This window comes from Miniopterus schreibersii, assembly GCF_964146895.1.
Source record: "Miniopterus schreibersii genome assembly, chromosome: 15".
Lineage (NCBI taxonomy): Eukaryota > Metazoa > Chordata > Mammalia > Chiroptera > Miniopteridae > Miniopterus > Miniopterus schreibersii.
Genome location: NC_138115.1, coordinates 9,517,975 through 9,531,028, shown reverse-complemented (window position 1 = coordinate 9,531,028; position 13,054 = coordinate 9,517,975). Strand labels below are relative to the sequence as shown.

General features: G+C 45.4%; 1 protein-coding gene across 11 annotated transcripts in view; it reads right to left on the bottom strand.

Annotated features, from left to right (window-relative positions):
• CADPS (calcium dependent secretion activator) overlaps nucleotides 1–13,054 on the bottom strand; it is a 434,736-nt gene that overhangs the window by 319,839 nt on the left and 101,843 nt on the right. For all 11 annotated transcript variants that reach the window (XM_081160526.1, XM_081160532.1, XM_081160524.1 and 8 more), the window contains exons 2-3: nucleotides 12,779–12,892; nucleotides 2,938–3,270 (exon numbers count right to left, since the gene is read on the bottom strand). In XM_081160526.1, the coding sequence (XP_081016652.1) occupies nucleotides 2,938–3,270; nucleotides 12,779–12,892 (447 nt within the window). The remainder of the gene's footprint in view (nucleotides 1–2,937; nucleotides 3,271–12,778; nucleotides 12,893–13,054) is intronic.

Genomic DNA, 13,054 nt, shown 5'->3' with positions numbered 1-13,054 from the left:
TACTTGTATTATTTGCCAATATACTTATATAAGTCAGATTATTAAAGACATGAAACATAAAATTAATCATATATTTAGAACTCATGTATATTTTTCTTTTGTGAATTACCTGTATATGCTCTTTGTTCTAATTTCTATTGTTGTGCAGCCCTGAAGTAATAATCAGACTTAACTGAGAGAATTGAATATAATACTAAATGCTTTAAGTATTACTGTCCCAAGAAGTACTTTGCATTTCTTATCATCTCTTTTAGCTAAGGGAACAATCATTATTCTTGGGAGAGAGACCTTCTTTTATTATTATTATTCTATTTTTTCTAACTCTTGGAAAAGATTTAGAAAATATGAGTCAAATTAATTCTTTTTTATTTTTTAGGGGAAAACAGCAAACTATGGTCTGACCACGTAGCCCCATTCAACAAGTTAAGACGTACTGAGGTAAGAAATGGCATAGCAATGGATTTATTCCAAGGATGCTGATGTTTGAGCAAGAATAGAAAGCGCACTTAATAAATTGTTGCAATAGAAGTTAATCTCTAGAATAATTTTTTGTCTATCAGGTTTAGGAACACTTAACTATCTCTGTAATTTTGAGTCTTAATTACCACCCAGGTGGGTGACTGTCAATCTTTATGAAGCTCTGACAACCCACCTCCTTGTGGTGGAGAAGATGGCAGTGGGTTATCGGGGTTAGTGGTGGTGGTAGATGGTAACCACTTGCCTACCCCACTCAAAAAATGCCATGAGGGATGCAGTAATATTTTAAATAAAAAGAATAGTTAAATTTAATTTTATATTGAGGTTTATTGGAGAATTTCAAAATACTTCTCAATCCATCAAAGAAACTCCTTCTACCTTTGTGTTGGCGATCAGTGTTCTGAATTGGAGTGGCTGAGAAGAAGGTAGGATGTCAGAAATATCTTTAACTGTAATGTACATATTATATTATGAAATGCTAAATAGATTCCCACTTACTAAAATATCCAGAAAGTTCTGGGTAAGCCATGAGGGTTGACAAGACCCGATTTACCAGTTAAAATAATCTGCCGTCATTTATTAATTCATTGGGCACTTACTGATCACTCACTCTGTGTAAGAATTGTTTCATGTGCTGGAAATATTAGCAAATAATGCAAAGATGAAGGGGGCTAACGTTCTGGTGAAGGGCAAGCAAGGAGAGGGAGACAAACAGGCAAAAATGGATGAACAAGAAATGGAATAGGGGAGACGGTGAAGGAAGCAGAACAGGGGTGTGGGGCGGAGTGACTTGGTGAGCTGGAGGCAAGGCAGAACTTTAGAAGGGGTGGCCTGGAAGGCCTCTTGGAGAAGCTGGCATTCGAGCTGTGCCAGTCACGCAAAGGTCTTGGCAAAGAGCACTGTAGGCTGAGGGGAGAGCAAATGCAAAGGCCCAGAAGGAATGTGATGTGCCAGGGGGACGGAAAGAAGGCCCGAGAGTAAGCGCGCGGGGAGTGTGCTGGGAGCAGGGCTGCTCCATGTGCCCCCTCAGGCCTTAGTGAGGAGTTGGGGCGCCTTCTAAGGGTGGCAGGATGCCACTGGGAGGTTTCTGGCACAGGACTGGTGTTACCCAATTTATATTTGAAGAAGATCACTCTGACTGTGTTTGGTGGGTGCATGGCCATGGGGAGGGGAGGAGACTGTATCACCAGTTGGGTAGAAACTGTGTCATCCAGGCAAGAGATGGCGGCGCCTTGAACTAGGGGGCAGCCGTGGAGGTGAGAAGTTAGCCTACGATCCCGTGGAGATCCGTGGCACTGCTTTGATGCTGTCTGGTGGCTTTTTGCCTCTTCCTGTAGACTGTCATGTGTTTTTAGCTGCTACCGTTTATAAAATGCCCCATGTTGCTCTGGGCTTTATACACATTGAATCCTTATAATAGTTTCATCCCAAGCTCATGTGTGGGGCGGTTAACTATCTTCCTAAGGCCAATGCTAGAGAGGGGTCATAGTAAGATTTACCTAGGTCTGTCTGATTCTGACCAAGGCGCAAATCTTAGCCAATATGCTCGAGTGTCTTCATTTAAACTACCTTAGGGGCAGAGCTGGCGCAGGGGAATCAGGACACAGTTGAGTTTCTCTAACGGTTCTTAGAAGGATTGGGCAGCAAAATACCCAGGAAGGGAGGCTCTTGCTTACAATGCAGATTTCTGGGCCCATGCAGAACCAGCATGTCTCTAGCTCGGGCTTGGAAATGTGCATTTAACAAACGCTCCCAAGTGCCAATCACTAAATTTGCAGAGACTGCAAAATAGCACTTAATATTGGTTGTATGAATGCAGGAATATAATGGAAAGGTTCACAGGAAATGAAGATCTCGGGTAGATACTTCACTCTCCCAACCCCCAACCCAGAGAAAATAGAACTCATTTTGGGCTGGGCCCAAGCAAGCCTCAGCTAGCCCTTCAGATCCACTCAGAAACTAATGATGTGACTAATCTATGGGTATGGTATACTTAAATAATTACTCTTGATGACCAGCGCAAAGTCCATTTGTCTCCCTAGCTGAGAAAGTAAGAGCCCCTCAAGCGGGAAACACCATCTTTTTTAAAGGGAAGACAATCTTTTTTTTAAAAAAAATCATTACTTTGATCTTATTGGACTTTGACACTCGGAGCTAGGCCTTACTCACAAGGCCAATTTGCCCTTAGACACATTAAGCAGAGTGCCTAAGGACCACGAGACTTGTAGGGGCTCACAAAAATGTTTTCATTTCTTTTAAAATCAGAAGAAAAACATGCCAGCCTGTTTTAGCCTGAATTATATTCAACTTTTACCAATGCAGTTGTAAAACATAATTTTTAATGTGTCGCTTTTCTTTAAGTCAAGAAATACCCCAAGAAGGCAGCAGCGTCGAGGGCACAGAGAAGTCATAACACGGTCCTGCTTACTCACCACTCGGCCCAGGCGACAGGCAACTTACCTGGCAGGCGTTGTACAGGAGCTGATGTTCAAACTTCTTGATCCCAAGAATGTTCTGGAACATCTCGTAGAGCTGCTCTTTGCTCAGAATCAGCTCGGAGGCTGCGCTGGCTGTCATGCGGGCCTGTTGCTTCCGGGGGTCCTCTTCCCCGCGGTAGATGGCATCGAACTTGGCCATCCAGGAGCTGAGCACGGTCTCCTTGCTGAGCCCATCGATCTCGGGCAGGCTGCGCACCCGCTTCTCGATGTGCTTCTTGAAGACCTCCCGGGAGTCGTTGGCGGAGCAGCCCCCGCTCTGCACCATGCGGGCCACACGGTCGCTCTTCAGGAACACCTGAGCAAGACAGGGCCAGGGGAGACATCAGGAACCGGCCCTGGGGACACCATGCACGGGCGTCACAGGAGCCCACAGTGTGGCCACAGCCCGCCCCTGCCTCTTAGCTGTGCAAACTCGGAGGCGTCACACGTTTGGCTCTGGGGTCCAAGTGCGGGAAATGAGAACAGCAGCGGTGCTTAGCAGGCTGTCGCAGGGATCAGTGAGACAGTGATGTCCCCAGGGGGGCCTGTGGTATCCAGACTCTGAGCCCAGGCTGCCTGGGTTCTTTCTCTGCCACTTAGTGGCTGAGTTCCCTCTGGCAAGTTAATCTCTTTGTACCTCAGTTTTCTCACCTCTAAACTGCAGATAAGAGTAGTCTCTACATCACAGGTATTTTAAAATGAGAATTAAATGAGTTAATATATGATAAGCACTTTGAAAAGTAGCCCATGTTAATGCGTATGGTTGTGGTGGTGATTAAGTTTATATGCAAAGCATCTGGCCCTTTGTCCCCACATAGCACTTAAATGTTAACCACTATTTATAGCTTGTTTTATCCCCTGAATGATACTCAGCACAGTTGAAATTGAACAAGTGTTAAGTAAATATGTATTTAATGTCTGTCTCCCTTTCCAAAATGTAAACTCCACGTGGGCAAGGACTGTGTCCTGCTTGTTCCCCACAATGTCATCTGTCCCAGTAAGTGAACATAGAAAGTAGGCATTACATTCAGACCATTGTGCAGATGGAAAACTAAGACTCCAGGGAGGGGGGACTTGCTCCTGGTAACTCAACCTGGCTGACTATACATGTCTGGTCTTTGATTGCACCCTGGTTCTTTCCTTCCCTGAGGGTCTCACCCACCTGGTGGAGAACCCTGGCTGTTTTGTTGGTCCTGCCCAGGTCCTGGGACCAAGCCATTCATTAAGAATGGTTTGCTTTTTCTCCAGTGCCCTGCACAGCCACATGGTTCTGGGACGTAAGACAAGATAGAGAAGCTGCTGCTTAATATCCACAGAGAGGAACCATCTGACACCTTTGAGCTGTGTCCTGGTCACACTTCAGAGGTGCATAAATATCCTTCCAGAGGCAGAAGAAACGTTCACTCCTCTGTCAGAGTTCAGGAAATGCCCTTGTTGGCCATGAGATGGCATTGCTTGGGCACGTTTCATTGCTGCAGGTTTCATTACCAGGCTTCCTTGGGGAGGAGAGCTGTTAGAAAGGCGGCCTCCACGTCTTGTGACTCTATGAACTCATCTAGAAAGACAGAGGGCTGAGGGTTTGTTCACAGGCCAGAGGCCACGGCCCCCTTGCCTGTGTCTGACAACTGGTCTCCGCTGAGACCTTAGAGTTCACTTAAAAATCAATTTTAGAAAAAAGATTCAAATGAGTCCTCAGGCCTTATGAGACTTAATGAGCTGCAGAACTCACCTAAAACTCTGTAATGTTTAATGCAGATGGCTTCTCCACCTAACACACTGTGTCTCAGTCTTAGATCTAGATCTCAAAGAATTTAAAAGTTTTGGGGCAAATAGAGAAATTGTGTGGAGAGGCAGGAGCTGTAAACCATGGTCCCAGACCAGTCCTGCCACTAACTTGCTGGGTGATGTCGGGTAAGTCACCTCCCCTCTCTGATTCTCCAGTTTCTAATCTGCACACTGAGGGAGTTGAACTATAATACTTGGGGGATTGTCTTTGCACTTGTAATATTCATACCCTTCTTTATGACCCATTCTTTCTTTGGGCACTCAGAAGGTGGAAAGCACTGTGCCAGGTGCCAGGGATACAACGGTGAGCAAAACGGATGCAGACCCAGCCCACAAGCCCCCATGACATCATCTTAATACTCCCATCCAAATACGGTTACAAGTGGGGACAAGTGTTATCAGGGAAAGTACAGGGGTCCAGGGGCGGGGGGGCGCCTAAAACTAGCAATCTATGCCAGCATGTGGACAAGGAAGGCTTCCTGGAGGAAAACTCCTTGGAGAGGACATGTGACAGATGGTTAGGTGAACAGAGTGAGACAGTATTACAGAGACAGGGAACAATATGTGCAAGGACCCTGAGTGTCCGAGGACATAGGAGAAGCCAGAGTGGCTGTGGTAGTGAGGGGTGGGGAGTGACTAATGTAAGACGGGAAGAAAGGGGCCATGTGGCCCAGGGCATGGGAGGCCACGTTGAGTAAATTGGTCTTCATTTGAAGGGCACTGGGAGGCCACTGAAGATTTTAAGCTGGGACATAACAAAATCAAGTTCACATTCTCTGTCTTCAATGTGTCAAACAGACCTGAAAGGGGCCAAAAGAACTGCCAGGAAGCCTTGTAGAACTACAGGTGACTGCTGATGGAGGCGTGGGCGCAAAGGGGTCAGGGTTAATTCTTTGTTTTCAGTTTTAATAAACATTGGAGGTGACTTGGAAACAATTAACAATGAAGTCGCACGCTCCTCTCCACCTGGGCCAGTAACAAGCCCCCATAAAACTGGGCCAGTAATAAGCCCCCAGCACCACATTCCTTTCCCCCAAAGCCCTCCCATTGTTGCCATTTGTCATCTGTCTTTGTGACTCTGGTTAATATCTGAGTGTCAGGAAGGCAGGAGTTATAAGTGTTTTTTCTATTATTTCTTCGAGTGCCTAAGAGGGTGTCTGGCACACAGCTGGTACTGCACTGAATGAGTGAGTGACAAAGCAAACTTCTCGAGGCAGAGACCCCGTTGAGATTACATCTGGGTGGGGCAAGAAGGTAAAGGCGACACCAGCAGGCACAACACATTGGTCTCTCACGCCAATTGGCGGAGGCTAGATGCTCCATGGGGCCTGATAACGGGTGGGAGGAAATGAAGGTGTTGGCACGTTGACCCCAGCGGGCGACAATACTGGAGGTGACTCCTGGATCCTGCACACATCATCTGCCTGACACAGTCCCTTCCTTCATTCCTGTGGCCACTCAATAAATAGTTGTCACTTAACCTCTATCAGCCCCACTCTCCTGCCCTGTCCCAGGGGGTCCATGCAGCCAGCCTTCTTCCAGAAAGATAAAACTTTGAAAAGTAGAGGCCTCCGTCTGCCCAGAGGTAGGATATGATCGCCAGGCCTGGAAGGAGGGGCGGTGAGGGGGACGTCAAGACTGTGGGGAGGAGGCCGGAGGCTGAGGCGACAGCAAAGCTGAAATGCCCGCAGGAGGCGAGACAGCGGGGGCAGAGGGGTGGCGGCAGAAAACTGATCCTCGAGGCCATCACCTGTCTGGCCCCCAGCCTGTCAGAGGGATGGGCCCGGGCAGCCTCGCCCTAAAAGCGCCCTGCCGCTCCTCGGGCTGGCAGCTCCATCTGGGGCTTTGGTTTTCTGTTTTGGTCTTGGCTGTCCCAGGAGACTTCAGCCCCGGGCACAGCTCTAGGTGGCACATCCATAAATCGGCCCTGCTCCTCTGCAGACTTCCAGATAGGTCACAATGGGAGTTAGAAGAAAAAATAACTATGGCATGGCGAAGGGCAGTCAGTCCAGGGGCTCGCCCCCATCCATCAGCCCCCCTCGCCAGAGCCAAGCTGCCTCAAGGTTGTTTTAAAAACACACAAGTACTTATGACCCTACGCGGAGGGGGGCAAAGCTGGCCCAGCGCCCACGCCTTCGCTGACTGACAGGCGGAGAAACCGAGACAGATCCTTTCCTGCTCTACAAAGGCACATCATTCCAAAATAAATAACAAAAAGACCTAGGTGTTAGGGTAAATAAGATTTAAAACACACACACACAACAACCTGGTTGCTACTGGCAAATGGCTGCCTAACAGGAGCAGGCTCTGGTGTCAGAGGACCTGAGTTCAAACTCTGACTCTACCAGTTGCTAGCACTGAAACCAGAGCAAGTTGCTTAATCTTCTTGGGCTTCAGCTTCCTCAACTCTGGAATCATAACTACCCTACCCTGTAGGACTTGAGAAAGGATTCAACCAGACAATGTGTGTCAATTGGTGAGCATGGTGCCTGCTACAAGAATGTAACAAAAGTTAGCTATTATTTTTTAACAGATTACCATGCATCCATGAGATAAATTATTATTTTTTCATTAGCATCTAAAGATGTTCATGATCTGCTGTTAACCCAGAGACTTCCAATGGTAGAGGTGAGGTGGGCTTGGAGGATAGGAGCATGACCCTGGATTAAGAACATTTTACTGATGAGGGTGTCATATGTGTGATTCTTTCAGAGGTAGGAAGGAGATTGAAAACTACTATGCTAATAAAACAAGTTATTAATATTTCACAGTAATTTTCCATCTTAAAATGGAAATCAAGTAGCTATCTGTATGTGTATAGACATACTGAAAATATCTGAAAAGATATATACCCCAATTTAATAGTGGTTGTTTAAGATGATGAAATTACAGATATTTTTCTAGTCATTTCATTTAGATTTTTTCCTACACTGTCTAGTTTTATAATTGGCATGATTTACTTTCATAATCACTTAAAATACCTCTTTCTACATGAAAAAAATATAAAATTTACCTTTGTTGAGGCAAGATGAATGTTAATTTCTAAAATAAAATCCACCTTTGGGTCCTAAAGATATCCCTCACCAAAAATTAAGGGATCATGGTGCAAACTTCAGATGCACACCTGGGGCCATGACCTGTGGCAGGTGGTGGTAGGTTAGGAGCTAAAGCAGCTTCCCTTTCCCCTGCCTTGACCTTGCACCTCCCTTAGCCTAAGCCCAGGCCCAGAAACTAGGGAGTGGTACTAGATTTAGGGTGAGTGTGTGTGTGTGTACAATTTAATCCAGAAAACAATTATGCAAGAAAGGTCCTATTACAGATGAAAAAACTGAGGTTCAATCTTGGCTGAGGTCCCAAAGCCATCAGTCAGTAGAATTAGAATTCAACCCCACATCTTTTGAACACTAAACTCAGCCTCCTGACCCCCCTGACCTCTGCCTCCGCTTTTCTTGCCTGACTTTCCCACAAGAACAAACGGCGTTTGAATGGGAGTTGCTCTTCTAGGGCTATGTCTGTTCTAAGGCCATGAGGAGTTACAGTAGGTTTACCTATTGGAAAATATATAGATTCACTTCAGAGAATAGCCAGGTATGATCTGACTGCTACTTTTCTTAGATTAAAAAAAGTTCAACCATAAAGACTAAACAAAATATGTCACCTCTGTAGAGGACATCTGCGGGTTTTGCCTGCCAACCATCCTTCCCTTCCTAATAAGAGCACCTTAGTCCAAGAACCTCTTTGTCATTACAAAGTTTCGGTGGGACTGTCAATCACGGGCCTTGTCCTTCCTTAGCCAAGAGGTGGGGTGGGACTTGAGGTTGGCTGATCACACTTCCCCCTCTGGGGTTCAGATTCAGAGTGAGGTGCCACCACGATGGAGTGGGATGGGAGTAGATTCATACCAATGACAGGGTGTCCATTATATTCTGGCTTCCTAAAGTCAATCTACTCTGGTTTCTATTTTTTCTTATGCTTGGTTATTTCTTTTAATGGCAAAAACAATAACAGACAGTTGTTATTGTTGCTGTTATTATTATTAAGGCTTAATCTAACCACAGTCCGTTTCCGCTGCTAACAACTAAAGAATTCTGCGATACACATTCAAAGGTAGTTTGACAGATACAACCCAGGCCTTTGTTAGAGGCGATCGGCTGAAAACAAAGCAAGCAGCAGCCAGGGCAGCCGTGATGTTGGGAGCGGGTGTACATCACCGATGTCACCCTCACTCCCCCACGCTTCCTTCCAGGCGGGATCTGAATGAGAGAGGTTTCGTAAAACTTACCCGCCCATCTCTTTTCTCTGATGCCAGGCCCAGCATGTGAAGGAACCAGAATTAAGCAGGGAGATGGGAGGTGTAGGTGAGCTGGAGGCTGGGCGGGCTTATGTCTTAGACATTTGTCTAAAAGAGCTAAGAGCTAGAAGAGATGTGGGGCCGTGGAGGAAGGCCTGGCTCTCTGGTGTCTTAGGACCGTGGTTGTGGGAACAGGCTGAGGGTGCTGGGCCAGATCTCAGAGCACCCACCTCAGCGCCCAGCCCTCGAAGCCCTGATGGAAGAGATTAAAGGGTTAACCTGCAGCCCTGCTGGATCGGCTTTGACAATCAGGGCCGCCAAGATAGGATAAAGGAAACCACCTGCTCTCCAGAGCCACAGGGGACCTTGGCCTCCCTCTGCCCTGGCCCAGCTCACCCCAGGTCTCACCGACTCGCCGTTTAATGCTGGCCAGCCGGGTTCAGCCTGGGCTGACTGGCACAGGTGGAAACCGTTCTTGACTCTGCTGGGTGACAAACCATCACTGCCTTAGTATGACAAGGACAGCTCCTGAAACGGACTGGCTTTGTCTACTGCAATAATCTCAGAACTCTGGGGGAGAAGATTTTTTTCTTTTCTTAGTGACATTACCTTGGTAAAGTGGAATGTGAAGGTGTAATGTGGTGGGGTGGATTGTGTGTGTGTGTGTGTGTGTGTGTGTGTGTGTGTGTGAGGGTGTGAGTGTGCGTGTGTGTGAGTGTGTATGTGTGTGAGTCTGTGTGTGTTTGAGAGAGAGTTTAGAAAGAGAATATATGTGGTGTTTTCTGATGCGCACCATTCCCCTTCTGGTAAAAAGCACCCTAATTTCTCTTTGGGAATCCACTGCATTTTCAATATGAATGGCTCCAGTGGGCTGCACGGGGGCTCTAGAGGTGGATGTGTCCCGGGCCTGGTTCCCTGCCTATTTCACCCCCTTCTATTGTGATTGGCTTCAGAAAAGACGCCTGAAACCATGTCACTCCAACCAAGTCACCTGGCCTTTTGCTGGGGCTCTCAGTAAAGAGGTATCTCTTTGCTCCTGGGGTGGCATGGAACGAGCCTGACTAAGAAGCCAACAGATAAGAGTGAAGCCGAGGGTATGGAGGAAGATACCCAGCCTGCTGGCATCTCTGGCATCTCAGGACAGCCAGAGCTGAAGCCAGGTCTACCTCTGGGCTTTTAAGTTGCTTGAGCAAATAAACCTCATTTTGGCTTATCCCAGTTTGAAGTAGGTGTCTGTCATTTGTAATCCAAAGACTCCTGACCAAGACAGATACTGACAGAAAAGTACTGATTTCAGATTAGGGTAGAGGCAGAGACACTAAGCTGCTCCATCACCCAAGAGCGAAGGGACAGGGAAGCGTGAGTGTCATCAGCCTGGGGCTCTGCCAGGTAGACTGTTAATCCCGACCCCGTGACTGGGGGCCTCGGCTGCAGGGGGTGAGGCTCCCGGGAAACGTGAATCTCAAGGCTCTCCAGCTTTACTGAAGAATATTAAATATTCGGTAATTTCTCAAAGCCTGTATTCTCAACAGGCTAAAAATAAAAGTTTTTTTCAAACAGACTGGCCAATATAGAAGAAAATATTGGGATCACTGTAGATATAATGCTAATTGCCAGAGACTCATTAACATGTTGATGACTAATTTTCAAATTTAATTAATAGAGAGAAATGGCACTTTCTTTTAATTTATGTCATTAGTCAAATGAGCTTTCTAATTAAGATTAGCATTCTCAAAATTTATAAACTGAATGACTTTAAACATGAACTACGGATAAGGGTCTGCCTGGTCAGAACGGGATTCCAGAACTTGAAAAGGGGCCAGGGGGAATTAACTTCATTCCCTGGCAGTTTCTAGAAAGAACTTTTGTAAAATGTATTCAAGTTCTTCACTGCCATACCATCACTGTGATTCCAAATCTCAGGTCCACTTTCCATTAAATTCAATTGAAAAATTACATCATATCAGATAAATCAGTAAGTTTGCCACTTATGGGCAATAATTAATAGTGCAGGTAAAATGAAAAAAAAAAAAAGCTTAAATTTGACAAATATAAAAATGAACCCAACTTCTACAATATATATTCGAATAGAAATTTCACTGAGGAAATGACATGTAAAATGAGTCCGTGGCCGGACTCAGCAAATACCACAAAGATATTTGGTTACTACAGAAAGTAGTTGGCAAGCTAATCCACAACATCTTCCCTCCTGGGGTCTAATTGTAGCCTTGCTCCACTCTCCATGAGAGGAGGGGTCGCGTGCTCCAGCAAGTGGGGAGGGGGCTTCACTAAGTCAACGGACTAACAGCGTTAAAATATCTGCTGAGGATGGGAGTGGAAGTGGGAGCACCAATGTTCCTGTTCTGAAATAATTTGCTCCCTAATAATTTAAAAAAGGAAATTAGTGAAAAACAGGTGAAAAATTCAGTTTGTTGGATTTCCTTACACTTATTTTAGAGTTTATTGTTATTACTTTGAATTACATGTGGCAAAATGCCATATGTTTTTCATGCTTAGGGGATGGTTTCTAATGCTTTTAACCTGGTCTTGACAATGGGTAATACATTCAAGGCACAGGACTCCAAACACAGGAAATATTTGGATCATATGGAAACAGATTAAGATAAAGTAAAATGTCTTTCAATGACCAAATAATCATTTTTGAACATGTGTATGTCAAACACTGCCAATATGCACATTATGTAAGAATAAGTATTAAGTTCAAAATAAAATTGTATACATTTAAATTGTACACATGATTTTTTAGGTGTACAATGTGATGATTTTATGTACATATACAGTGAAGTGATTACCATGTTCAAGCTCATTAACATATCCATCACCTCCGATAGTTAGCATCTTCTTTTTATTTAAGATCTACTCTCTTAGCAAATTTCAAGTGTACAGTAGTGTTACTAACTACAGTCACCATGCTGTACACTAGATCCTCAGAACTTACTCATCTTAAAACTGAAAGTTTGTACCCTTGACCAACATCTTCCATTTGTCCCACCCCCTGGTAACTATTGGCAACTACCATTCCTAGATTTAAAAGTAAATAAATATTTAATGCTAAAAAGAAGTGTTGGTGGAATTCTGAATTCTCTTTACTAATAAATAAATCACTGAGGTCTAAAGGTGAAAAAGTACTTGTGATATATACTCAAGATATATTCTCTCACTTATAGGTTTTCTCCTGAGAAGAGTCGTGCATTTTGGACGGTGGTCTAACTTGCAGGAAAGGACTCACAGCACCATTTTGATAGAAAGAAAAGTAAGATAGTGAAGGCACCATCCTCAGGAGATGTTGATATCCTTCAGAAAGGTTGTAAGTGGTGGGAATATGCTCCTGACTCACTTCAAGTCTTAGCTCTGGAATTCAAACAGCTGTGTGACCTTGAGTAATTGACCTAACCTCTCTGAGCCTCAGTCTCTTCATCAGTAAAATGGAACTAATATTGGGACCTAACTCTTAAGGCTGCTGTAAGGATTAAACAAGACATTGCATGTAAAGCACACAGCCACTGCCTGGTATAAAAATCAGTTGGTAAACAGGAGCCTCGTTTACAGTTTTCCCCCAAATAAAATGCTATTATGCCCTAAAATTGTAAGCAATCACCCACCCCTTTGCCTCAGGAGGCATGGTCCTAGAGAAGGTCAAGGCTGCTGTTCCCACTGACAGGTAGCCCAGAAACCCTGGGCCACAGGCCTGAGCTGTCTTGTCGTTCTTCTGTACGGTGAGTCTTACCTCATAGTAACTCTGGACAGCGTTCATGAAGGCTTCGTCAGCCACGATCTGGGTCTCCCCGTTGAGGAAAGCCTGAAAGCGGTCCTTGACTGTCTGCAGCTGCTGTTTGCTGATCTGTAAGAAGCAGAGGGAGAGGAAGAGTGAGGACTCGTTCTGGGCAAGGATCGTGGTATTTGCACTGAAGACACCAGGCCCACTGGTGTGTTGCAGCTGGCTGCACAGGCACGTGAGAGCTGAATGTTAAATTTGCAGGATTTTGTGAGGCAGCTATTAAAC